Source organism: Parambassis ranga, chromosome 22 (genome assembly GCF_900634625.1).
Source record: "Parambassis ranga chromosome 22, fParRan2.1, whole genome shotgun sequence".
NCBI lineage: Eukaryota > Metazoa > Chordata > Actinopteri > Ambassidae > Parambassis > Parambassis ranga.
In genome coordinates, this window is record NC_041042.1 from 14229061 (window position 1) to 14256867 (window position 27807).

The 27807-nt window shown below is 41.0% G+C and overlaps 1 protein-coding gene across 1 annotated transcript; it reads left to right on the top strand.

Annotated features, from left to right (window-relative positions):
* The first annotated feature begins 1555 nt into the window (after positions 1-1555).
* stag1a (STAG1 cohesin complex component a) lies at positions 1556-27729 on the top strand. The gene is made up of 32 exons (XM_028395411.1): positions 1556-1708; positions 18380-18593; positions 18702-18822; positions 18910-19065; positions 19168-19264; positions 19353-19429; positions 19527-19731; positions 19834-19985; positions 20063-20136; positions 20231-20354; positions 20435-20533; positions 20638-20717; positions 20811-20918; positions 21008-21122; positions 21226-21343; positions 21597-21700; positions 21783-21875; positions 22180-22473; positions 22694-22764; positions 22898-23066; positions 23644-23736; positions 23845-24019; positions 24120-24259; positions 24345-24446; positions 24541-24689; positions 24817-24945; positions 25037-25239; positions 25325-25493; positions 25595-25711; positions 25807-25921; positions 26013-26093; positions 26174-27729. Exons 2-32 carry the CDS (start codon positions 18565-18567, stop codon positions 26195-26197), a joined length of 3783 nt encoding a protein of 1260 aa, XP_028251212.1. The 5' UTR covers positions 1556-1708; positions 18380-18564; the 3' UTR covers positions 26198-27729.
* Positions 27730-27807: the final 78 nt, after the last annotated feature.

Sequence of the window (27807 nt, forward strand, 5' to 3'; positions counted from 1 at the left end):
CATTGAGCTTTATGGCTTCTGTTACAATTTATATGTCAATACCATTTACAATCAGTAAAAACTGAACAGAATAATACACAATGAAGACAACAGTGGTTATTGATATTCACATATTTGTGGTATTTTTTAAATATGTGCACAGAAGCCCTCATCTTTCATTTTCTCTCTGAAAAAAAGAGCTTATTATTGTATTGCTTTGCCTATTTTCTTCACACAGCACCTGTGGAATTCATCATTACATGAAACATTAAAGACCAATGATTTGAATTCATCTGTATATTTGTGTGTGTGTGTTTGTGAAATAACCCTGAGGGGAGGCTCTGGCTGCAGCTTTTATGTGCAAGACGTGCTGTTGCTATGGCAAACAACGGTGCGTCAATCAGATAAAAAACCACCCGGTACGGTTGTGTGTGTGTGTGTGTGTGTGTGCCTTTTCTATTATTGATGCAAAGATACAGAAAAAGTGGGCACAGCAATATTTTTATCTGCCTTATATCTTTGCTGCATACATAACATCTCTCTCTCTCTCTCTCTCTCTCACACACACACACACATGTAATTCCAGGCGTTTGATATCCACTGTAATGACTTTGAAGTGGGACTAATATAATCAGCCAAAGTCTTTGCTTTTTCTGTCTCTCTCTCCCTCTCCCTCTCTCTCTCTCTCTCTCTCTGGCAGTATCAGGCCATCAGTGCCGGAGTAAGTAATGTGAGTACATCCCAGCTCTGTAATTGGGTTTACGCACGTCCAATTTCAGCCTAAGGACCTGACGTAGGAGTTGGGGCCATGTGCGAAGGCTCACTCTTCTCTCTCTCTCTCTCTCTCTCTCTCTCTCTCCTTTTTTAGTATAACAGGTTGAAAAAAGAATCAAATCAAACAAAGCTACAGGTCAAAGGTCACTAATGCACTGATGCACATGTGTGCTTTGTAACCTGAGTGTACTTTTATTTCTTTGTCTTTTTGTTTAGAAAAAGGCTTTTGCAATAGGTATTTTTATCATTCACCATGGCAACTGTGAAAACAGTCATTGTTTCAGGTATGTCTGAAACACTTTAGTGTTATTTTTACTTTTAGGATTGATTAAATCAATCTCTCGCATATTATTCATCAGTTGCACCTTATAATTTACAGTTAAATTCACATGTGTGTGTTAAGAAAATCAGCAGATTCAACAAAACTGATTCCAAACTTTAGTCATTTTAAACAGCTCTAGCTATTTAAAATGAATACCGTGTATGTGTTTTTAGTGTAATTGTAAATAATTCATAATTGCTGCAACATATTTTCATAACTTGTTGTAAAGTTTGTGTTTATTTCTGTGATTTCTGACACTGTTTTCAATTTCAATTGAACTGAGAGAGAGAGAGAAGAGGGGAGCCTCTCGGCCGCTCTGCGCGCCCCCGTCAGTGTTGTGTTTGCGGGGTCTAGGGTCCCTCCCTTCCTATGCTCGCCCCCGGAGGCGCGCCTCCGCCGCAGCTCGCTGTGTCCGCCAGGGGGCAGCTGTGTCTCGGTCTGAGGCTGCGCCGCTCCCGCTGCATCACAGAGAGGAAAATACCACCAGATGGCGGTTTAGGATTGCTGCTCTTCTCTCAAGGCGCGGTTCCGCTCGCACGGCCAATTTTCAATATTAAAATACGCACGATATTATAACGAAAATCGATTTATTATTTCGGAAGGTGATAATCGATTTGGCGATGGTCGTTAAAGGTGAGTGCCTTGTGTTTTTGTCGTGTTTTGTGCGGTGGAAAGGGAGACGGAGCACAGATTAAAGATGGTGGACACAGACATGGAAGACTGGTTGGTTGGGGGATGGGCGCTAGCGGCTAACGGAGGTGAATGTGCTTTCTCTCTCTTCCTCAGTTACATTCTAGCCTAGCAGGGCTGTTAGCTTGCGAGCTAGCCCCCGAAATTTCGGCAAGACAACTTGCAGGAAGGGCGAGTGGCTGCAGCAGCTTTGGCCTGTTTTGCCACCAATTTCTATCCCGGCGCTGGAGTTCGGCTTGTCAACAAATAAAGAGACCATGCGGTGTGACGTGTTTTCTTGCTCTTTTGCAAGACAGGATTCAGAGCATCACCTTCTCTCATTCGCACGGCAGTATTATGATTGTACAGTATTGCCCTCCTGCCGCGCGGTGCTTTCTGTGGTTGGGTTTGTCATGAGCTCTAAATGCTACTAGCCACGTTGTTGTTGTTATTGTTGACAATGTTGTTATCGAGCGTTTTATACAGAAATGTGTTCCTTGTTTTTACTTTTCTCCCCCCCCCCCCCCTCCTCCCGTGTCAACATCAGCATCCCAGCTCGCCTTTAAGTTTTCAGTGTACTTTCCACACGGCTTATAAACAGGTTGTCGTTTTTAAATCAGTGACAGCACACGTATGTTTCCTGATCAAACTGCAGAATGGACTCCTGTGTGTTTAACATGATAATTATGGCACTTCTCCCCCCCCCCTTCTGTGCGGGAAGCAGGCAACGCTGAGCGGGGAAACGTGAGTCACATCAGGGGGGATGGGCTCCAGCAGACACCCCTACAGGTTTAAACGGGCTTTTGGTCCCAGCTTCCCTCCCTCTCACTGACCTTTGTACAGCTCACCCTATGCATCGAGTGCAGTTTAGGGTGTTCCATCAGGTCAGAGTGCCTCCTTGCTGTTTGCGTGAATCTCAGATTGTTGCATAACTGCTTTGTTTACAGTCAGCCATGTGATTTCTCATGCAGGCTGTCTTGGATCGCTATCTGCAGCCTCGCTTTCCTGCCAACTTGTCTTTCTGTGATCACTAAATGTTTCCAGTTCCACACTGCACAAATCACTTTGGATGTGTTCTTCAACACTTCAAACTTTCACTTCCTATAAGTGTTGTTCTGTTTGTACTAAATAATTTACAGGTATTTCATGTTGCTTTAATTATACTTGTCACAACACTAATGAGGTGACAGGCTTTTGATTATTAGATTAATTCATAACATAAGTCCTTAGGGATAACTTTCTCTCACCTCGTCCAACATGTTCTCTGTGTAAATGGGCTAAATGTAATGGGCTCTTGGCTAAAAACAAAAGAAGATCCAGAGTTGATGCTGACAAATCACATACAGCTAGAAATAGAGAAACTTGCTGTTTTTGTAGCAGGCTGTAAACATGGGGATTTACTCAGTTGGAGCCAACCCCAAGCTGCAATTACAGGTTCTCCCATTTTTGGAACTGGTTGGCATGTTTTTCAGCCATGGAAGTTGCTGTTAAATGGTCTTTCCCCCAACAAGAATTAGAGATTGAGATTGTTTTCATAAAATCCCATTTTTTTTTTCTGTAGTCTTTTTTATTGCGTCATGGTCAGTTATACAGTTTTGCATACTGTTAACCGGATTTCCCATGAAGTTTATTTAGGTGTAATTTTGCTTTGATAATGTGTAGTCATGTACCACTTCACACAGCTCTGTGTGCAAAATTGTCTGTACACTCATGTTGAACTTAAATGCTTTCCTTTTTACTGCAACAATGTAATTTGACTAACCTTTACCCTTATTATACGAGGTGTCAGGTCAGATGTGATTTGATGATTGACCACTTAATAGTCACGTTACGCAACAGAGATTGTTCACTTTTTCACCAAGGGACCTAACTATATATATATATATTGTCTATTAATATGGTTGTCTGACTCACTTAAGCACAGGGTTGTGGATCTAATACAGGCACATTATCAAACAGCACATTATTTGGCTTTCAAATTGCAGTTTTATCTATATCGATTTTTTTGTCCTCATCAGTGCACAAAGTGGTGTGAAATAGTTTAATATGTTATGCAGAAACAGCTTTTTTAATATCCACACTGTCTTCCTTTTTGTTTGTGTAATGCTGTCATAAATATTTAGTCACACACAAGCCTGTCCTTGCCTTGAGAATGGGAATAAAACAGTTTGAAGCTGATGTTTAGTGACACGTGTTGTATAACTTTCCAAAGGTAGCTAATGTGAAGGGCATTGTTTAAACTTTTACTCCACAGAAACGGTGAATAACCCTTCTTCCTTCCTCCGTCTCTTGAATCACTTGGCTCTTTGCCCTAGCTCTTCCCATAGAAAGCCCTTAACAGTCTTACAGTCACATATTGGTGCCTATTAGTAGTAGATACATAAAATTGTTAAAGGCATCAATGAACATGTAGTGGAGATTTGTTGTGGGATAAGCAAAACAAATTTACTTTTTAAAAGGCTTGTGACAGCAGCTGTAATTATTTTTAAGCGATTCATTAAGGACTATGAATCAGAATGTAAGGAGAAAGCCCAGATTCTACATTATAATAAATGGTGCTCTTTATAGTTTCTTAGCTAGAGGGGTTTGACACTCGGCTGCACTGTGCTTTCTGTTAGAGCCATATGTTTATAATAATACAGCTCAGGGGATTATGTAATGGCTTTGACATTTGTCAGGGCTTATTACATGGTGACCTTGATTCGAGATGTTGGCTATAGAAAGAGTAATATTTCCTGTTCATCCTGTTGTCCAGCCTTTGGTGCTTTTTGGCTCAGACAATGCAGTGTTGAAAGGAAATCTAAATATTTCTGCCATCTGCCCTCATTAGTCTGTTTAAATCTAATGCACTCTCTAAATGCATGAACCATATAGTGTTTATAATTACATTAAAGTCACGTGGATACAGACAATTCCAGCTATCCGAATTACACTTTACTTGATAATTATTATTAGATATGTGTATGTTATTTTCTACATTAAAATGGGACATCATAGTATTGTAGGTTTTTATTTTAAACTGAATTCTGTTTGTCAGTACAAGGCCTGCAGAACCTTTTCTGAAATGGTTTCGTCACCCCTGGCTTGTTTAAAGGCTTTGCTTGTGATGTGGTTTCCTGTTGAGTAATTGCTTGCATTGCTGTTGTCAGATTCACTTTTACAGTTCGAGTTGAGGATTAGGATGCTGTAAAGCTCAGCTGAGGGTCATTGTGCCATTTGAGGTGCTGTAGGTCTGAAGGAACCGGCGGTATTTTGAAAACATACCAGTTCAAACTAGTCAAGGCCGTTCTACTCACTGATGATCACAGAATCAGTTAAGACATGACGTTCAATTCCAGTATCACAAGTTTTTGTGTGTCCTCCCAGCAGTAATGCTTAATACATGCATGCTTGCTCTGCTTTGTGGTCACTGTGGGCAAGGTCAAGTTTTTGTAAATGTTTTATTACTTGGTTAAAATTACAATTGCAGGTTGTCAAATAACACTGAAACTTAATGTTGACATAATGATCAGTCGGATAACATAGTGGCAGTGTTTTCATTAGTGTATCTAAATCTGTATTCACAGGGTCCTTGTCCTTGTTAAAGAAATACAATTCAGCTGTCAGGTTGAGCTCTAATGATACTGGGTGTGTCATTGTGGTGTGTGTGAGTGTGTGTTTTGGCGGTTTGTGATTTCTCACTGGTATTGCTACATGGCTCAGTGGTTGCCAGGCTGAGCATGTCTCTGCTACCTGCATTGTTTTTGCGGATGCAGCCAACAAGTCTTACCCGCACTGTGACTATGTACGGGGTGTTTCTATAGAGTCAAGAATGGGGAAATGGGAACCGACGTTTTATGTTTTGGAGGCAGTTGCAGTTTAGCATCATACATTAAACCCTGGTTTGTTATGCAGCCTTCTTTCTTGTATTAAATTTCAAAATGGAGTTGCATATCAAGGTTATTTAACAAATGCTGCTATTACAGGTAACTTTACACCCTGACCACATCAGAGGCGGATGTCTCTACACAGACCGTGTGTTAGCTCCAGTTTTACTGTTGTTATATGCTTGTAAACACCAATGCTGGTGTTTCAAGTGCATTTTGCTGCATTTTGCATCTATGACTTGAGTTGTTGCCTCATTTTTGTATGCGTAGAAGACTAATGGATAATGAACTTCCTCACCACACAATGGTTTGTTTCTGTTTATATCAACATCAAAATTCATTTCTTACGTCAGTCAAGCCTTAATGGTGAGAAGTAAATCCATGGAAGATATGATGATACAAATAATGGCAGCATAATATGTGAAAAATTACTGTACTGTCATTTCCAACACTTGAAAAGCATCCAATTAAAGTCAGAAACTAGTGGTGTTTTTCACAATCTGCTGTCTGCTGTCAGGACAATTAAAAGGTGGTGCTCCCGCGTGAGACTGGATTTCTTGCTCTGACAGCACTTCATTTTTCATCACTGCTATAAGGTAGAGCTGGAACACCTTATTAAAGACTGAGCCTAAGGCCTGCATTAGAAAAGACCACAGAATTATGGCTCAGTCAAACAGCAGAGCTGCATTTTGCATTTGTGAACAGAAACATCTTAGTATTATTAGTGTGGTTACTCTAAGTTCATGTTGAAAACTATCATCACTTTCAGATCTGCTTTTATGATCCCTAGGCAAGCTATTTTAACAGCTCAGACTATAAAAACTACTGCTTCAACAAATGCATTTGTCAGCTTCCTAATCCCTGAGTGGAAAGAATTCTCTTTCACAGCCTTGGCCAACAGTGTAGAAGTCAGGCAAGTTTCCTTAAACATTGGTTGAAAAGTGTGAAGTGAATGTGCGGCTGAGTGCCGTCCATATTTTTAGTCCACAAAAAAAGCAGGTTATGATGTATTATTGATTCCTTTTTTAGATTGTGTTGTATTTTTTCCCTCTTCACCACTACATTTACAAAGCCAAAGATTCATTTTACAGAGACCTCAGGGCTTGAAGTTAAGTAAATACTTGTATTGGCTTGAGAGGAATTTGTTATTTATGTTCAGAGCAGTCAGATCTAAATTTAGTACCGGAACAGACCTGCAAATCTTTAAGGTGTCATTTATACAACAAGGTAAACGATCATCTTTAGGGAACAGCAAATGGCACCTCCTCACCATCAGCTGTGGCAGCGTTTAGTGCTTTTTGTACACGGTCCTACTTAATATTGATTTGCTGGCTTGTGCCAAGACAATTCTCCAACTTTAGAGTGGGAAATGAAACGCTCACAAAAGACGACAATTGTCAAAAAAGGAGCTTTTAAGCAGGTCTGAAACAGATTGACTTGTGTTAAGTGGTATTGCAAGCAAAGTGTATTCAAAATTTAAAAGGATTTTAGAAAATAACAGTAATTATTTTTTCATTCATTATTTCTATTTTAGGTTTGAGTTTGGCTGCGAGTAGAAATATGACAGGCCGCATTCACTGATGAGGTTTTCCTTTCGGTTTTGCTCCCTGCACATTTACCCATCTGCTCTTTCAGCCTGTGTGCATCAGATTAAGGGGCTTCCCTGCCCTGCTGTTGGTCTCCAACAGATTGTTCACTGGTAAACCTTGTTCTTTTTCCCTACTGACTGCATGTAATCTTCCTGGAGTTGACCACATATAGACCAAACAATCCAATGTAGTATCAGAGGGTGTTCTGTAAAATGCTCAACAGTGTGTAGTCAAGGTTTCTCTGAACTCCATGCAGAGTTAATAGACTACCACAGTGTTTTCAAATCTAATATGCTATAGGACAGAAAATAATTCACTTTTTTATTATAGATCTTACATGCCACAAAATGATGCAAGTGCTGGCAGTTACCTCATTAGCTATATATATAGTCATTCACTCATTGAAATGTAAAATAGAGAAAGCATGCCTTTTATATTTAAGGTAATATATATGCAGTGATAAAAGTTTTATATCAAAGTGTTGATAGTATTTAGTTTTTTGTTGACCATATCGTTTTTTATCTCTATTCTGTCCTGTAAGGATTCTGTGAGAGGAAGCTTTATCATTAAGCAGCCACAGTTTTTGGCATTTTGCTTGAATAAACCAGCACAAAATTCAAATGATTGTCAAAGCTGACCCACCCATGAGTTCACACCCCTAATCTCCAAATCTCTAAATTGTCCTGTTGTGCCTTGTAGTACATTTCTTTATTTCCCTATTGAGCAACTTAAATTGGATTGACTGAGTGACCTCCTATACTCTGTGCTCTGAGCCCAACTAGGCCTGGCAGCCTCTGCAGACTGCTGTAGATGCTATTGGAAAATCTGTGTCACAATAAGATTACAGCAGCTTTAAAATGGGGAAGCAACTTGGCCTGCATATTTATATATCCATACTTCCTCAATTAGGTAATCACGTTGTCTACAAAATAAATGACAAACATGTCAACATATTGCGTTAACAATGGCATGATATGAGAAATCATCTGTTTGTTGCTAAAACACAAATGATCTATCAGACTGTTTACTTTGGCAGAACTGCAGTCAAGTAATGACATGTTTGTGTGTTGTCTGATATGGACAGCTTTTGGTAGACAAAACCCATTATGCTTTCCTCAACCGGATCGCTCAGTCTCAAGGATTACTGAATGTACCTCTTACTGCTGCTGTTTTCTTGTTAAATTCTCTTCTTCTCTTTGTCTTGACATTTGTCAGGCACCTAGCTGAGATTTGCATACTCTTACCTCCTTGAAGCTCTGCTTTAAATCAGCCATCTGCTTCAGTCAAAGCTCACTTCTGATTCCCTGAGCTGCAGTCTATATCTGGGAAGTCATTATTCCCCTCAGCTGCCTGGACATTATTGCTATGTAACAGCATTTTTTTTTTTCACTTACACGTCTGCCTACTCCGATTAACAGGCTTCTCTCACTGCTGTGAAATCTTTGACATACCGCTAGATGATTAGGAAGTAATAATGGGTGTGAGGGCTAATGGCCTTCACAAAGTGTGTGTGTGTGTGTGTGTCAGTCTGTGTGTTTTTGTGTACCCTGCCTTCCTCCTCCTATTAGAAGTGAATATGAGGTAGACTGAAAATCTGGGCCAAGGTGAGAGAGAGGGAGAGGGAGAGCGAGATCCCAGACAGATGAGAGAAGAACAAATTAGTCTCTTTCTACTCCATTCCCTCTGCTGCTGCTCTCTCCCTCTCTGCTTCTGTCACACTTTCTCCCCCTTTTCCCACCTTACCCCTCCTCCCATTTGCCCCCTAACCCTTCTCCCCTCACTCTCGGGGCTCCATTTTGCGTCAGCTGTAGCCAAGCACGCAGCCATTGCATTCAGAGGGGGAGAAACATTCTTTGCCTCTCCTCTGCCTCATCTGTCTCTTTTATGCAGTTCTACAGCCTTGCCCTTTTCTTCATATGATCTATTTATCCTTTATTCACAGAGGTAGTTCTCAGGAGACTGGGAAAAAAATCTATTTTTCAGCAGAGATCTTATCAGTTTGTGCAGTTCACACAGCATCCTTCCCCTCCTCTCCGCTAAGATCAAGCTTTGTGTGCTGCAGAGTGTACAGTAGTTTGTGGCAATAACAGATGGCTGTGTGTGTGTGCAGGACCATGACTGTGCGTCTGACACTGACTTTCTGTGTTGGACGGGTAATCTCCCGTGTGATATAATCGTAATCTGGTTAAACCAGACGGCCGCATTTGGCCTCAAGGCTGTTCCACATTTTAAGGCCACGGCTCTTTGGTCTCAGTATGTATGGAGGCTGGCAGCATAATAAAGTGCAGTTATTGTCTTAGTGGTTCAGCTCACAGTTGTGTCCCCAGAGGAACCGATTGCGCTTCACCCTTACAAGTCAGGCTCTGGTTGGTCTTTATTGTAGGGAGGTATTAAAGGCTTGAGAGCCTGTTGTTTTTTTAATTGTTGTAGTTGTGTATGCCTTTCCTACCATTTGTTTTGATCTGATTATAAGCTGGTGCTTGTTCCCACAATTGTCAGAGTGAAAAAGACAAAACAGAACATTTTCTCTTACTTCTTATCAGACAGTGGGATAAAAATCCCAACATTCCCATAAAACAGCAAGTAGAGGGCTATTTTTTTTAGTGAATCTACATATTCCTAGACAGGCAGGCTGATGACACTACAGCAGTAAGTGTTAAAAATGCACCTGAGCCATCGAGATATCAGAAATGTCTTTGGACATTTTCCAATCAAGTAAGGTACCCTTGTTATATAATGGTTCAAAATAATTAAAATATGTGATATAATAGATATAAACGCAGGCAGCATGACTTAGTCTTGTCTGACATTATTACTAAATGTGCCTTTGTTGTAAAGGCGCTGCTGTCACTTTATGGCCATTTTAATAAGAGCGGGCAGGTGTTAAGTTTCATTAAAGCTCACACAGCTTTGCAGTTGATTCCTTTTAAAAAATGACACAAACTGCAAACATAGAACTCTGGAGAGAAAATATTCAAAGAGCCGTGTGTTTTAGGTGTCAGCTCACCTGAAATAAGGGCATGCCATGTGCATGATGTATGCGTGTGTTCATTTGTTTGCAGTAGGGTATTGGTGCAGCAGTACTGATTATGCAGGCCTGCTGTCGTCGTTGTTCCTTATTTTCAACAAGCACATGAGAAATGTTCCTCCCAATGAAATTCTACCTGTGAACCTACGTTCTGTTCTATCTTAATCATTCTAAACCTGATCTAAAATTCTGATTTTCAATCTACTTCACACAGTTAACACCTGATCAGCACAGACACACAGCATGTTAAAGAACGTAAAATTAACTTGATTTATGTGTGTATTCATGTTACACCTGACCACACTCACGAACATTATTTTATTCACTTTATTCTGTTATTCTATTCTATTCGCTACCTGAGTGAAACCATAAAATCACCAATTACCAAGAGAAACAAAAAACATGACAGAACTTAACCTTGCAAAATCCAAATCTAATTATTTGGATAATGTTACTATTGACCCTCAATCCCACCCCTTCTCCAGCCAGTCTGTTGCAATCAGTTACCAGCATACAGAAGAAACACTAGCTCTCTGTGATGCAGGCTGAAGTATTTTCAGTAGAAAATAGTGCTGGGTATGACAAGTAGGACTGTTCTGGGATAACTGAAATATTTAAGGTTGGTATGTTTTACTAATCATGCTCTAGCATAGAGCTCCTGCAGCCCCAGAGTGTTAAAAACTGAGTAGCTTGTTCAGAGTTTGAACTGTTGACTGGATGCTGGCCTCTCGCCAGAGTGTCTTGTAGAACAGAAAAGTCCTTAGACATGCCAGTTTTCCTCCAGTGATTTGTAATTGCAGTCACTGTACTATTAAATTTAATTATGCAAGTACATCATATGTCGGTTACAACCAATGATTGCTTTTCTCAGTGCTTCTTTGTCATTCCTGTGAGTGCTTCTCACAAATTACATTTGTGCTGTAGTGTACGGATTCTCACTAAGCCTTGAAGGCACACTCCAAAAGACTTTGGCTAAATTCACAATTTACAACTCAAAAAATGTAAATATGCTTTATGATAACTTGTTATTGTTGTTGTTATGAAAGGCCACAGAATGTAACAAGGTAATCAACTGACAACACTGGATTTAGACATAAGGGTTTCAGGCAATTTGGCTTATTTTCAAAATATATAATATTCATAATATACCTGGAGGACTGCATAACATCTAGCCAAGTGCCCCAGTCATTTTTCCTTTGTAAATTGTAAGAGTGTTCTCCCTTTTGATGATTAAATGACTGTTACACTCTTTTAAGCTTCTCTTGATAAAGAAATTGTTACAGCAATACAAACAAGCAGGCCAATGCACAATTGCCGAGTTCTCTGTGCATTCTGGACACTGTCACTTTAACTTGCCACCTAGAGGATTGCTCTCATTTTCAAGCCATGGGATGATCCTTCAGGTAGGGGTGCATCAATCGATCGGCCCCGATTTCCTAAATTGTGCGAAATCGGCAATTGTCCAAGTCCTTTATGTGAAACCGATCTTATCTACAGATGTTATCTACCTCTGTATAGGCTTTTTTTCTGCACTACAAGGAAACTAAAAACTCAGAACGCTTTATTGGTGTTGGCAGTTGTTTTGTTAGTTTACCTCAAACCTTACTTCTTTCATTTGTAAAAGCAAAGTACTGCTGTATTCACGAGTGTTGTTTTTCAATAAAACAAGATTCAAACATTAAAGGTGTATGCTGTCAGTTATTTTAAAAAATCTGTAGCAGCCAAAATCTCAATTGGCAGGTCCGCCTTTTTAAAAATTGGTTATGAATGATTGGCACCCCTACCTTCAGGCCACTGGGTTTACAAGGATTCAAGTTAATTTAATCTGTTTAAATCTGGGAGAAACTGTTTCCTTTCCACCAGAATCTAGTGTTCACCCTTGACACTGCTGTGTTGCTCTTCAATGGTAAATCACAGGAGTGAAATTCTGTCCTCTTCCCCTCATAGTTTCATAATGCTTTCATAAAGAGTGTAAATACATTGCAGAGAGGAGATACACAGCGTGGTTTACAGTTACAGATAACAGCTGAGGCTAATGTGGGACAAATTCTGCCTGAGCTGAAAGTGTTGACATGAATCGTTTTTGAAGAAATAATGAAAGTGGTAAATGGCTGCTGAGCAGAAAATTACTTCATTTGAAATGTGTTCTGGGCATGTTGCTACGGAAACCAACCTTTCTAAAGACAAGTACTTTACAGGGGTTAACATCAATTGGTGCATTTGACAAAATAATCTATAAGTTTTTTTTAATAAGAGAGCCTGCCGCATTGTTGTGCCAGCAACATTTGAATGTAGTGACACAGAGGTGTAAAAGTTAATCCGCTTCAGCCTGTGTTCAGTGAAACAGCTGCTAAGCAAGTCAGTGGCTGTAGTTTAGAGAGACTGTAGAAAGGAACGCTAAGCAGCTTTAGTGTGTGTCAGTCTGTAACAGCACCACAGAGTGGGGCATTTGCTGAGCATATGGCTGTAATATAAAAAGACTTTTCACTAAAGAGGCTGTGAGACGGGAAATGATAAGATTCACAGAGCATTGGAAGAAATTATTACACCACTCATGTTCACAGGGAGAATTTACATAGTAGTAGTTGAATATTCTGCTCTGGTTCATTGGAATAAATATTGATGTTATGGTTGCTTTGTTAGTCATGCTGCATTGTAATAGAATTGTTCAGAGTGATGTTGACCCTCTGACAACGTCCTCTTGTTTTCACTTTTGGATACCTTTGGATTACGTATGTATGCTATCTTCTTGGGGTAACACTGTAAAAACATGTCATCAACTTGTCCATCGTGTTTGATTACCATGGCTTGTTCACAGGCCAGAACTTCTTCCTGTTCTCTTCTCCAAATGTCATGATCATCCCTCGCTTTTCTGTCAGTATTTCTTTCTTTGAATGCACTCTTGACTAAATTCATGTATTTTACTCATCTGTTGCCCCAGTAGTAAGTGTTAGGATCACTCTCTCATATGCTGTATGAGACCTAATTCAGTCACTCACTAATTCTCATATTCATACTCTGGGTAAGAAAGGTGAGGTACGCATGCAAATCCTCCTGGACATACTGTTGTGACCCATTCTGTAATATTGATTGTGGACACAAATAGCTCCAGAATGAATTGAATATTGATGGCAACGCATGTGGTGTATTTGAGAAACCAGTCTTTGCCTCTTCTCTCCATCCAGTCGTGTGTGTGTGTGAGTTTTTCAAACAATGCACAATTGTAATCCACAGTGTAAACATTTAGGGCTCACCACGCTAAGTCTCCAGAGATAATGGCCAATTATAGTAGACACAGTACAGGTTATACTGTCAGAAGAATTGGCCATCAGGGACTAAGGCAACAGCAAGGTGTGTGTGGTGCTGTCTCATTGTTTTTCATGAAAAATTGCAACACCAGCCTTTCCTTAAAGTAGACTGAACAAGATGCAGGTGAAAGTGCATCCACCTTATAGTTACTCTCTGTTGAAATTGCTTTGTGTTTAACAATGCCTGGATGAAAATGTAGTAGGAAGTTAGGTGTATAACAGAACACAATGCATGGATGCTAACTCCCATCTTATAATATTCAGATAGAGCCCTGGCTACTTTTGAGGCGAGCTTCAAGTAGTAATTGGCAGAGCTATGTAAAAGTGTTGAGCCCCCCAGCTGTTGGCACAGTGCTGAAGTGTCATTCTAACTACTGATTCAGAGTCATTACCAGCTGCTGTGTCACTGTTGTGTGACTGACCGTGTACTCTCTGAAGTCCCTGTAGATAAAGGAGGGAAGCTGCCTTTGTGGCTCAATTAAGAAATGTAAAAAGAAGCTGTAAGCTACTTTGCCAGCTTTTTTCATTATTGTCATAATGGTGCAGCTGCTGTTGTTGTCTATAAAGCCTTTTAAACGTGTGTAATACTTTGAGAAAGACTCCTTTAATGTCATTTTGCTAATTGGTTTATATTAGTAGTGTACTTGTTATTTTTGTCTTGAGGCAGCAGCAGTTTTTCATGTGTCATATCTTATAAAGACAGATTATTCTACAGTGTTTTCAGCCAAAGTAGACTTTCAGAGTTGAAGGGCGTGAAGTGACCATGAAAGACACTGGCTTTGGTGAAGGATGCTTTGTAAAACTGGATTTATGCTGCTGTGTCAAGGCTTTCTTCTGTCTGTATTAGAAGCCTCTGGCATTGGAATTGATTTATTACTCTGAATATGATTTCACCCCTTTGCTAGCTGGATGGGTCATACATTTTCAGGCTTTGCCATGCCTTTATAATACTCTGCATAATTGTGTTTACACCCTGTTATGAGCTTAGTGGTAAAGCCTGATGACAGAAGGTTAGCTTTGTTGTTGTACCTTAACATTGGATCATTTGTTGTTTGGAGAGTTCTGATTCGGGACACTGATTCCCTTTCTCTGACGCTGAAGTTGTTGAGTTTAAATATGGCTTTTTGTTTACCCTTTTCCCCCCTCACCTGAATTTTTTGATAAGCTCTCTTATGACCAATTCAAATGTTAGCACTATCATGGATGGCAAACAATGGGGTCCATAAGGAAGGAGACACCACACTTAGCTATGGATGTCTGAGGCGGAGAGAGCGAGAGTGAAAAAACTTTAATCAACACTGGAGGAGTCCTGTGAGAGTCTTTAAGTCAGATTTCATGGAGCACTGACTGGATCTTTACTGGTCCCGTTCTGTTCTGCTCTCCCCCAAAGTCCTCGCTGTGGTCCCTCCTGTCTCCACTCAGCCAATCAAATATGCCATCATCGCCGGGCTTATGACCCACACTAGTTGCTATAGCAACACCGGCCTGCCTCCTAGAGAACATGTCATGCATTTTAAGTGGTTCTCAGATGCTCGCCCGTTGTCTCTCAGTCTTGTGCTCACTCACAGTTAAGTAGACACAGACGCACAGAGGATCAACTCTCCAGACCACAGATAGTTAACATTAAGGGTTTGCTTAAGTGTCTGAAACAGCACTCATAACTGCACCGCCTAGCCTCTGGTGTCTTTTGTTTAAGCATGAATAGCTACTGCTGAATATGTGTAGACACATGATGATTGCTCTGTGGCGATAACTGTTTCTACTCTACTTGTCAAATATACCCGTTTTAGTGATGCTCACCTGTGCCTGTTTGGATGCAACCATAGTCAATGTTTAAACTTCTAAAGTATTTTCTTATCAAATTCAAATCTGTGCTGTGCTCATAATGCTGAAGAACACAGTATATCACGACAACCACTAATATGTTCCAGACAGAAGTTCCCATCACAATTTTCCCCACAAAGACAAAATACTAGTTGGCCTTTTCTTTCTGTTTGACGTAGCTTTGTAGAGTTTTATTGTTCTAAAAAAGCTACAGTTAAATGTGTTTATTTATTTATAAAATAGGTGGTTCATTTTTAGCCAGATCAAGCTTCCCTCACCCTGGTTTGATACCCTGCAAGATGAAATGTGTACACACACACACACACACACACACAAGGTCTCAGCCTCACCACCTGGAATGTTGAAGCGAATGTTTTGAAATGCTTCATGTAGAGAATTTGCCCTCCAACCAGCTACCTGCTGCTCAGCTGTCTGTGTTTCTATTAGCACAATTAAAATCCCCTGCTGGCAGGTGTTTGCAACATTTTGCTTGACTTGTGCTGTTTTTCTGGTTCTTTAGTCATTCCGTTTGTTTCAGTGATTTTCAAAAAGGTCTTTTTTCATGTATAATTTATTGTTCTGCTTTAGCAGTAACACTTTGTAATCACTCTTGTCTGATGCTGGTTTTCATTTTTAAGTTTTTTTGTGTACATTTATGCCAGTAGAGTTGAAATGGAATTGAACTGAGAGGGCAAGAGGTGCAAAGTGAATGCAGTTGTCAGCTTCTATCCTGTCCTCCAAAATTGAGTAGTTCAGGAGACTCAGTGCAAATTATTCATGGGCGCTGTTGAAGCTGCTACACTCTCCAGTGTGTGTGTGTGTGTGTGTGTGTGTGTGCGGGTGTTAGAAAGCCACATAGAGAGTGCCAGAGTGTTGACAAAATGAGGAAACCCAGTGTGCGTTGAGGATTATTTAGTTGTTGGTCGATATTGGGTCTAGCAGGCTCCTGGCTTGCACACACACACATGCTACATATACACATCCTTTTCCTCTTCCTTCCTGCGCAGCTCAGAACTGAAAAAAATGAGGAGAACTGATTTAAATGAAGTTGGCTTCTGTCCCTTCAGAGGAAGATAATCTGATGATGAAAGGGATGTTGGGGTAAAAATAAGCCAGCAGCTGAGATGAAGTACAGAGATGACAGTGGTTGATGGGGAGGGTTGGTGAGATTACATAATAAGAGCAGTCCACTTGATCGATTTTGTGTATTGATTATTAGATATATGACTCTAATCCACTGTGATGTCCTGCTTCAGCATCTTGATTATTTCCACTTACAGCAAGTGGGATTAATCTGCAAATTAAAATCACTATGATATGAGCCAATAATATGAGGCTGATAGTTCATGTTATCAGCATCTTTAGCCACTGCTACTATATGTCATTCACTTCGTAACTACACCGGGAAGTCATTTAGGAGAAAATGACAAGACAACATGTGCAGGACAAGAATGCTATCTAAATTAGTTATTTTATTTATGCCTGACAATTATAGAGGTATTATAGGCTTTTGAGTTGCAGTCTACATTTTTATAGATGCTAAAAATATCCTTAAAACACTAAATACACACTGTGTACTATCTGGAACGTTAGTGATTAACAACTTGTCAGTATCCTGTGTGTGATGATATTCTATTTGTTCTAGTTTACTTTATATTTTTAGCTAATAACTCCATTTAGCCTCCTGTTTTCTGAAGTTTAAAATGCTTCTGTTGTTATTTTTGTTATGTTATTATTTTGACTAAACACTCCACAAGATTACAAACTTTAGCAGTAGTCTCTCTGCTTGTAATATCTGTTTCTCACAGTCTTGCAGTTTGGTCAGACGAAGGCCTGGTTGTGTGGAACTGTGAGCCAAACCGAAGTGTGTGCGTATGTGTGTGTAGTTCAGCTTGAAGAAAAGAGGGGGCTCTCCTGTCCATGTTATACTACAGTATAAACACTGTGTGGAAGACAGTATTTAAATACACACTCTCTTAGCCTGCCCCCTACTGTTGCCCAGACCTACTTTCAAACACACACATATGTACTCACACACACTCTGGGGAAAATATACTGCTAAAACACTTCGTATGTGACCAGAACATAACTGTAACTGAATTGTGACTTAAATCTGTGTTAATGGATTTTTTCTTGGCCCATTTTTCCCAGTAAAAACCCAATTAAGCACTTTGGAGATAGACTTTGGGCAGAGGACTTTGTGGATCATACTGCCTCTTTTGGTGGAGTGTGGTATTGCTCACCCTGTGCTCTTTGATCTTATTAGCATATAAACAGTTCAACAACTGCTGTTGTAATTAACTTGATTGACAGTTTTTTCTTTACAATAATTGATTGTTTCTGTCAGCTACAGCTTTAGGGATTTTTTTATTTTTTTGGTGGCTTAGTTTGCATCCTTCATGGAACCTGGGATATTTTAATTTTGCTGAATATTGAAATTTCCCCAACTTTTGTAGACAAACACATCATTAACATTTTTATTAATTACAGAGCAAATCTTACATTGAGTTAAGCAATTTTACTTTCTTCATTACCCTACTTTTTATCAACATTTAGAAGTTCAACAAGTTTTAAACTGATCTTACCTGTAATACATGAAATAAATATATTACATTATGAAATGTTTTATGTTTTTTTTATGGATTCTTTTTGTCCTAAAATTATTTGAAAACAACACTTCTGTATACAAATCCCACACCAGACCCATAATATTTTTGCTGTTGTAGTTCTTAAATTGACCAGTTGGTGTCCTCCTTTCTCTCTCTTTTTTTTAACCAGAGTGAGAGATTGAACTGTCTCCGTGTGCTTTCTGTGACATTTATAGATGTGGCAGTTTGTTTATAAAGCTGTCAGTGTATATTAATGTTTAAACTCATTTTATTTATTGCGATGACTGTTTTATTATATTGTTAGTAATGTGACAGATTGCCTTGATTGTCTAAGCGTTCAATAGTATCAGCACATCAATGTGTATGGTGTGTGAAAATCCTTATTTCTTTGTCTCTCTTTGTTTATTCCAGAATCTGAGGAGAGTTAAGTGCTGGCAAGTTGAGCGCAGTCCGACCTGGTGCCTCTCCTCCCTGCCCTCCATCCTAGACCTGCCCCACCCCTTGTACCTCCATTATCACCTGAAGGCTGCTAAATCCTGAAAATACATTACACGGAGTTACACAGGTCCCCACCTCCAACCCCCTCAACAAACAGCATGATTACCTCGGAGCTTCCTGTCCTACAGTATGTAACAAACATGTTTTATAATTACAGTTTTTGGCATTGTCTCAGTAGCTCAGCTTGGTGGTTTAATACATGTATTTGATGCTGATATGTGTCTTGTTCTTTCAGGGACTCATCCAATGAGTCTGGGGCAACAGATGCAGTGGGTTTAAGTATGAGCATAAGTGAGATAGAGGATCCAGAAGTGAAAGGGAAGAAGAAGAGAGGCAGGCCTGGGAAACAACCAATGGTATGGAAAACTGATTAGGGATGTGTTTTTCTGGCAGTAGACACCAGTATTTGGTTCTGTTCCTAACTGGCAATTCCCCTTTTGTAGACATCTGCTAAGAAGCCCCGGAAGGCACCAGTGGATAAGACAATGAGTGTGGCCCGAGGGCGAGGCAAAGCCAATGGTGTGGCTCAGCATAATGGAGATGGCAGTGATCCTGTCACTCTTTTTGAAGTTGTGAAACTGGGCAAGAGTGCCATGCAGGTTAGTAAATGTGTTTTTAGAATAACATTAAGTATAAAGAGAGAAACACACGTTTGATGATGCTGATGTGTGTTCCTGTTCCTTCTTTGTGTGTGTGAACAGTCTGTGGTGGATGAGTGGATTGAGTCCTATAAACAGGACCGAGATTTGGCGCTGTTGGACCTTATCAATTTTTTCATCCAGTGCTCAGGTTGCAAAGGTATGAATAGTACAGAGCTGCTCTTTTACTATTGTTCTGTGCTCATGACAGAATACTAAAAAAAATGATGTTTTTGTTTCGTAACCAGGCACTGTGAGGATCGAGATGTTCAGAAACATGCAAAATGCAGAGATCATTCGCAAGATGACAGAGGAGTTTGATGAGGTAACCGTCTGTTTTTCTAAGGCAACAACAACATCATAAAAAAAGCTTGCCAGAAAAAAAGCATGATGGATGACACATTCTTGTGCACCACTTTCAGGACAGCGGGGATTATCCTCTAACCATGCCAGGTCCAATGTGGAAAAAATTCCGCTACAACTTCTGCGAGTTTATCAGCGTGTTGATCCGCCAGTGTCAGTACAGCATCATCTATGATGAGTACATGATGGACACTGTAATCTCCCTCCTCACTGGACTGTCTGACTCTCAAGTGCGAGCTTTCAGACACACGTCCACATTAGCAGGTAATAACATCACATTTGTTTGAAAAACAAACAGTGTAATGATGAGGGGTTAAGTGTGGCAGGCGTTAACAATAAGTAATGTGCAATTCTGTCTCTACATAGCGATGAAGCTGATGACGGCACTGGTTAACGTGGCCCTGAACCTGAGCATCCACCAGGACAACACGCAGAGACAGTACGAAGCAGAAAGGAACAAGATAGCTGGCAAACGAGCCAATGAGAAGCTGGAACTGCTGCTACAGAAGAGGAAGGAGGTTAGCTTGTGTTTAATAACTGTTCACCTATAATTGGAATTGATTTGTATGTAAACTTGACCTTTTTTTCTGTTTAGCTTCAAGAAAACCAAGACGAAATAGAGAATATGATGAACTCTATCTTCAAGGGTATCTTTGTGCATCGCTACAGGTACACTTTTTTGTTGTCACAAAACTAACTGATAATGAGAATATTTGACAGAAAATGTGTTGACAATGGTTATTGTCTTCATTTTCATTTCTAGGGATGCAATTGCTGAGATCCGTGCCATCTGCATTGAGGAGATTGGAGTGTGGATGAAGATGTACAGCGATGCATTTCTTAATGATAGTTATCTAAAATATGTTGGTTGGACGCTACACGATAGGGTGAGCTGATATTTTAGTGATTTTTGCATTATGTTTGCACAAAGACAGACCAATAGTTTGAACTGCCTGTCAATTTTCAGCAAGGAGAGGTGCGTCTTAAGTGCCTGAAGGCTCTACAGAATCTGTACACAAACCGAGAACTGTTTCCCAAGCTAGAGCTTTTCACTAACCGCTTCAAGGTAACTGTTTTTTTTTTCATGTCATCTGATTTCTGTTATGCCTCTGCTTATTTATTTCAGTTCTTTGCAGTTGTTTCTCTCTTCAATTCTCTCTATTTTGGCAGGACCGAATAGTATCAATGACACTGGATAAGGAATACGACGTGGCTGTAGAGGCCATCAGACTGGTTACGCTCATCCTGCAGTGAGTCACTTGATTCTTTTGTTTACTTCTTTTGGTGTAGTTTTGAGTCTAATGACATTTGAGTCATGTTGATTTGGTGATTGTCCTATACAGGGGGAGTGAAGATGCTTTATCCAATGAGGACTGTGAGAATGTGTACCATCTGGTTTACTCTGCTCATCGGCCAGTGGCTGTTGCTGCTGGAGAGTTCCTTCATAGGAAGTGAGTCTTGACGGCTTTTTCATACCTATATTATTTGTGTTTCTGTTTCTTGTTCAACAACTCTCCTTTGTCCTTTTCTCTCCTGTCAGATTGTTCAGTCGTCATGACCCTCAGGCTGAAGAAGCACTGGCCAAGCGCAGAGGGAGGAGCAGTCCCAACGGAAATCTCATTCGCATGCTGGTGCTCTTCTTTCTGGAGAGTGAGGTAACACTTAACCACACACACACACACACAAACTGTGGGTTTTACTAAATAAGCACACAAACACATGTGTTTAGAGTCTAACTCTTTCACTGTGTGTGTGTAGCTCCATGAGCATGCAGCCTACCTGGTCGACTCTCTGTGGGAAAGCTCTCAGGAGCTGCTGAAAGACTGGGAGTGTATGACTGAACTTCTGCTGGAGGAGCCTGTACAGGGAGAAGAGTGTAAGACACACACACACTTACTCACTCCTCTCATTCTCACTGCAAGCCTGTGAAATGACTTTAGGCTACTTCACATCAAGTGGAAAAAAGAATCACAGCTGAAACTCTGCAAGAAGAAATGATGCAATAAAATCGTGTTCTGTGAAACTAAAACTTCTCTGTTTCTGAACTTTGCTGACAATCAATCTCCCTTTTGTCTCCACATTTGTTTTCCTCTCCTCTTCTTTGTCCTTTGCTCTTTGCTTCTCTGCAGTGTTGTCAGATAGGCAGGAGAGTGCGTTGATAGAGCTAATGGTGTGCACCATACGACAGGCGGCAGAGGCACACCCACCTGTTGGCAGGGGCACCGGCAAACGGGTAGGTGAAGCATACAAGCATCATAGCTCTCCAAACAGTGCCACTGTTATTTAGTTTGACCTTATGTTTTGGGTATGTCCAGGTGCTGACTGCAAAGGAGCGGAAGACCCAGATAGATGATAAGAACAAACTGACCGAGCACTTCATCATGGCTCTGCCTATGCTTTTGTCCAAGGTAAAACTTCAGCTTGCAGCCTGCAAGCGAGTGACCAGTGACTAATGACTTGGCAAGATAACCGATCTGTTTGTCGAAATAATTGATCAAGCTGTTAGTTATGTAGAGTTGTTAAGTGCTATTGAATACTTGTCACTCTGGACGAGTGTTTGCTAAATACTTAAAATGTCATTGACTATTTTTACAACCTGGGAAACGGACACAGATATAAATCTGTGGGTGCTGATGGAGTGGACTCTCTTTTTTTTGGGTCTGTACTCCTTGTCTTCATCTAATCCTCATCTCACCGTCCTTTCATCAACAGTACCAAGCAGACTCAGAGAAGGTAGCCAACCTGCTGCAGATCCCTCAGTTCTTTGACCTGGATGTGTACAGTGCCGGACGCATGGAGAAGCACTTGGATGCCTTACTGAAGCAGATCCGACTGGTGGTGGAGAAGCATACCGAGACAGACGTGCTCGAGGCTTGCAGTAAAACCTACAGCATCCTCTGCTCTGAAGAGTACACCATCATGAACCGTGTGGACATTGCCCGCTCCCAGCTCATTGATGAGATGACCGATCGATTCACACACTCGGTTGAAGAGCTGCTGCAAGAAGTATGAGAATATGAAGCATGGTTTGGGAAGGATTAGTGAAAAAAAATGATTTGCATGTTAGGGTCTAATATAATTATAAATATGCCCTTTTGGAGTAGCTTTATATCATGGTTTCATGATATAGGTCAAAATGTAGCCATACATTTTCTTTCTTGTCATAGTTTTACAGTGCATCATAGCTATTAGTCTGATGTAGTAATGACAGATGGTTGTGTTGCAGGCTGAGGAGGCCGATGATGACGATATCTATAATGTCTTATCCACACTAAAGCGACTCACAGCCTTTCACAAGTAAGATTTGCTTTTATTCTGTTTTTGGCATTGATTTAGATACAAGACAAAAGAAAAGCTTGCACTTACATTTTTTTAAAAGAAAGGAGTTGATTTGGATTTGATGACTTTTTTTTCTCATTTCCTGCCTCAGTGCCCACGACTTGACTCGGTGGGATTTGTTCGGGAACTGCTATCGGCTGCTGAAGGCAGGCATCGAGCAGGGCTCCATGCCGGAGCAGATAGCTGTCCAGGCCCTGCAGTGCTCTCACTATTCCATCCTCTGGCAGCTGGTCAAGATCACAGAGGGAGCTCCCAGCAAGGTGCAGGACTCACCTCATTAACAGAAAGTTAATTCCATGCACTTCAATCGTAGCTTTATCTTTGGTCAGGGGCTCAGAGTTAAGTCTGCCGTGTCAGGAGCATCAGTGGCCCAGGGGGATAGGAGCTTATCTGTATCACTGCAAAGTGGGGCAGCTTAGATGTAAAAAAATCCATCTCATTGTCAGACACCACCAATTGAGAGACCACAAATCTGTGTTATTTAACACCAGACAAAAGCTTAGATTCAAGGTTGCTCTTTTGTGCTGGTGTTAATTGTTTATGTAAAACGCAATCTCGATATATATACAAGTCACAAGTGTCAACTAAAGCCCATTTACAGCCCATTTACATGCAATCATTATTAGTTGATCCGTCTGCCCTTTTCCATGGAGTATTGCTCGCCTTCCTAAATTAAGTTAGTCACTGATACACGAAAACAATTGATTCCGTTAATGATGCAGTTAGTGAGGTCAGGACGATTAGCCTGAAGGATGCTGCAGCTTTACATTGATTTTTGTCCATTATGTGTCACAATCGGCTAATAATGTTTGTCTTTGGTTTGCTGTGCGTGTGCAGGATGACCTGGTGGCTCTGAGGAGAGTGGTCAAGTCTTTCCTGGCTGTGTGCCAGCAGTGCCTGTCCAACGTCAACACGCCAGTTAAAGAGCAGGTAACAGAGAGTGTGTGATATAATGTGAGCGTGACTGCAGGAAATGCAAAGGAAGTGTGTTTTCTCCTATCTTCAGTGTCACTTCTTCAATTGTGCTTCATTTTCAAGGCGTTTATGCTTCTCTGCGACCTCCTGATGATCTTCAGTCACCAGCTGATTTCTGGCAGCAGGGAAGGTCTCCAGCCGCTGGTTTTCAACCCAGACAGCACTCTGCAGAACGAGCTGCTCAACTTTGTCCTGGATCACGTCTTCATCGATCAGGATGATGAGAGCCAGAGCATGGGTAGGACAGAAGGGTTTTTTTGTCCTTTAGGGACTTTTCATATTCTCAGTACAAGTATGTTCAATATTTTCCACCTTCTCTGCTGTCCTTGTGTCTGCAGAGGGAGACGAGGAGGATGAGGCTAACAAGATCGAGGCTCTCCACAAGAGGAGAAACCTGCTTGCAGCCTTCTGCAAACTCATCATCTACGACATTGTAGACATGCCTGCTGCTGCTGACATTTTCAAACATTACATGAAGGTGTGTGTTCACCCGTACTTGACACAGAAAACAATCAGCAGTCAATATTTTTGCTTGATTTAATTGTTTTCTTTCTCTGCCTCAGTATTACAATGATTATGGTGACATCATCAAAGAGACCCTCAGTAAAACCCGACAGACGGACAAGATTCTCTGTGCCAAGACTCTCATTCTCAGTTTGCAGCAGGTGAGACAGTCACACTCGGTTCCTGCGTTTCATTGTGTAAATTACACTTATGTGCACACCCACAAACACCTTTATGCTGCTGTGTGTGCTGCAGCTGTTCAATGAGCTGCTGCAAGATCAGGGTCCCAACCTCGACCGAACATCGTCTCATGTAAGCGGCATCAAGGAGCTTGCCCGGCGCTTTGCCCTCACTTTCGGCCTGGATCAGATCAAGACCAGAGAGGCTGTTGCCACGCTGCACAAGTAAGACCAGGAGTGTTTTTGTCTCACTTTCACAGAACCAATCATGCACAAAGAAACATAAGAATGCTTTTGCTCAGAGCAAAGTTTCCTTGTTTTCTTACTCTGTGTTTCTTCACCTGTTTTTCAGGGATGGAATAGAGTTTGCATTTAAGTACCCGAATCCTCGAGGACAAGACTTGCCTCCTATCAACCTTGCCTTCTTAGAGGTCCTAAGTGAATTCTCTTCAAAACTAATCCGCCAGGACAAAAAGACTGTGTATGTAGAGTTTTTTTCCCCCTTAAACATTCATTCATTGTGTAGTTTGAAAACAAAGCAAATAATCCTAAACTGCTAAATGTTTCCTCAGCCACTCTTACCTGGAGAAGTTCATGTCAGAGTCAATGTCGGAGCGTCGGGAGGATGTGTGGCTGCCACTGATTTCCTACAGAAACAGCCTGCTGACGGGAGGAGACGAGGATCACATGTCTGTTACATCAGGGTCCAGCAGCAAGACGGGCTCGGTCCGCAGCAAGAAGGGACGACCGCCGCTACACAAGAAGCGCATCGAGGGTGAGCCGACAGCACAGAGATGAGGGGTTTCTTTTTTTAACAGTTACCTGCTGTTGTGTTACTGAAACTGTAAACTACTTTTCAGAGGAGAGCAGTGTGGAAGGCTCGTGGATGATGCGTAATGACACCCTACAGACACCTGGGGCACTTCCAACACCTCAGCTCACGTCAACAGTCCTCAGAGAGAACAGACCAGCAGAACATATTCCTGACCCAGACTCAGAGCCGGGATCAGAGAATGACTACGTACACAAGTGAGTTGTACATCCACATATAAATACTACGTACCTTTTAGAATACTGAACTCGAACAACTGATAGAAATCGGTGTTTTAATTCAGAACCTCTGTTTTCAGTCCTCAGATGCAGATGTCGTGGCTCGGCCAGCAGAAGATGGAGGAGGTGAACAGGAAAGACCGAACGGGCATGAACTACATCAAGTCGCGCAGTAATCAGGGCGTCCGGCAGACTGTGTAAGTGTGTTTTACATTTTTATGCTGCAGCACAAAAAGGGATGATGATTAAAGATAAACTACAGAGAGAGGATAAAATGGAATTTTCCTTTCAGCCGTGGGTTGATGGAGGATGATGCAGAGCCAATCTTTGAGGATGTGATGATGTCATCGCGGGGCCAGCTTGAGGATATGAACGAGGAGTTTGAAGACACCATGGTCATCGACCTGGTTAGTCACATCAGTTAACCCGTGATTTATTTATTCGCCAGTTTTACCATAGCTTGAGTGTTACTTTACCTTTTTTGTGTTTTTATTTCAGCCACCGTCAAGGAACAGACGTGAAAGAGCAGAATTAAGACCGGATTTCTTTGACTCGGCAGCCATGATTGAGGACGAGTCGGTAAGTAAAGCTCAGTAAAGCTGAAATGCTACTGAAGATTGTATTTTCTTACCTTCTCTCTCTCTTCTCTTTTGTTGCAGGGTTTCAGCATGCCCATGTTCTGATCTGAAATGAGGGAAAGATCCCATGATCAGGATCTATATCAGCAGTAAACAGAAGAGAAGGGAGGGGGTTTGGGATGTGTAACCAGATCGCCTGGCAATCAAATTTCTAAAAAGAAAAAACAATGTTGAAGTACTTTTCTCTGATGGGAGACATGATGGGAGGCTTTATGTCCTTAGGATCTACTCATAGATCCCGTGTTGGATGGACCTCACCTGGCAGCGAGGACCCGCTCTGCTCCTCTGCTCTGACAGGCGGGTTGGAGGATTCACTGTCTAGAATATTCAAGAGCTCCGTCTTGCTCGTATTCTTCCTCCACTTCAGCCTGTCTGTTTAGGTTCTTGTTAGTGGTAGCTCTGATGGCGCTCTGGCTATCAGCCAGCCGAAGAGCACTTGCAGTTTTTACGGTTCCCTGGTCCACAGATGTACAGATGTACTTCAGTTTCTGGTCAGCAGCACAGAGCAGCGTATCACTCTGTACAGTCTCCCCTTTGCCCTTCTTTTAATGCACTTCGATCCATCTGGTTAAGACAAACATAGAAAGGATCTCAGTACTACGGTAAATGTTCTATATCTTTGCTCTTATTACCACCCACTGACCCCCCTCTCCTCTCCTCTCCTCTCCTCTCTCTCTCTCTCTGTCTGCCATCTCCGAGTCCTTGTACGTGGTGGTGCTGGTGTGTGATGTGCGTGTAAAGTGTTGGTGGTGATGATGGCTGAGTAGTGGCACATACACACCGAGGTTCACAGCTGTAGACAGACCAAGAGGAAGTGATGTAACTGTCTTGTGTGTGGTGTCAAAGCAAAGCGCGTGTTGTTGTTTGACAGACACAGAACCTTCTCAAATCATGGAAACCTTCTGCACACACACACATACACACATCCTTAATAACAGCTTTTGAAGTAAAAAAAAACACATTTTAAAAAAGGCAAACATATTTTCAACTCTGTAGCTTTAGTACTAAAGTTTTAAATAAAGTGTGTTTTTGTTTTTGTCTGATGTTTGTACAGTTTTTTCTTGAATATGTATCCTGTTTGTTGCCAAATTGTGGCCTACATACTTATAGTATATTCCAGCCCCTTCCCCCGACACATGTAAGTCATATCCATCGGTTACCAAGTGTACCAGCTTCTAGGCGCTGTATGGTCTGATTGTACTCGTATCACAGTCCAGGATCAAAAACATTTTCATACCTGCAGTGTTAACCGAGATGTTTAAAAAAAAAAAAAGAAGAAAAAAAGTGAGAGAGACTTATCATTGTTCATATCCAATGCAGTGATAGATCATCATGTCTGACAGATCTGTTTGAATGTGTTTTGAATGTGTTCAGCCATACTTTTATCTCACTTTCGTTGATTTATCACTCATTTACAACCTTTACTCATTGGCTGGTTTGGCAGTCCTGTATATATCAGACAATTGGATCTTTTCTGCAGTGCAGTTGACATCAGTTGCCCTGAAATAATCTAAAAAGCCTGTTTTTTTTCTGTGAACTTAAATTCTTTTTAATAAAATAAAATCTGTAATCAATGATTGGACCAGTGTTGGTGTCTTCATTTCAAAATGCCATTTCCAGATTTGTTGTTTTTAAACAGCAGGCACATATCCTCC

Coding starts and splice junctions, on each gene's coding strand:
- stag1a (XM_028395411.1), top strand. CDS start 18,565: ATGATTACCTCGGAGCTTCCTGTCCTACA. Junction 22,474..22,693: donor TTGAAGAGCTGCTGCAAGAA/GTATGAGAATAT, acceptor GTTGTGTTGCAG/GCTGAGGAGGCCGATGATGA. Junction 23,067..23,643: donor CAGAGGGAGCTCCCAGCAAG/GTGCAGGACTCA, acceptor GTGCGTGTGCAG/GATGACCTGGTGGCTCTGAG.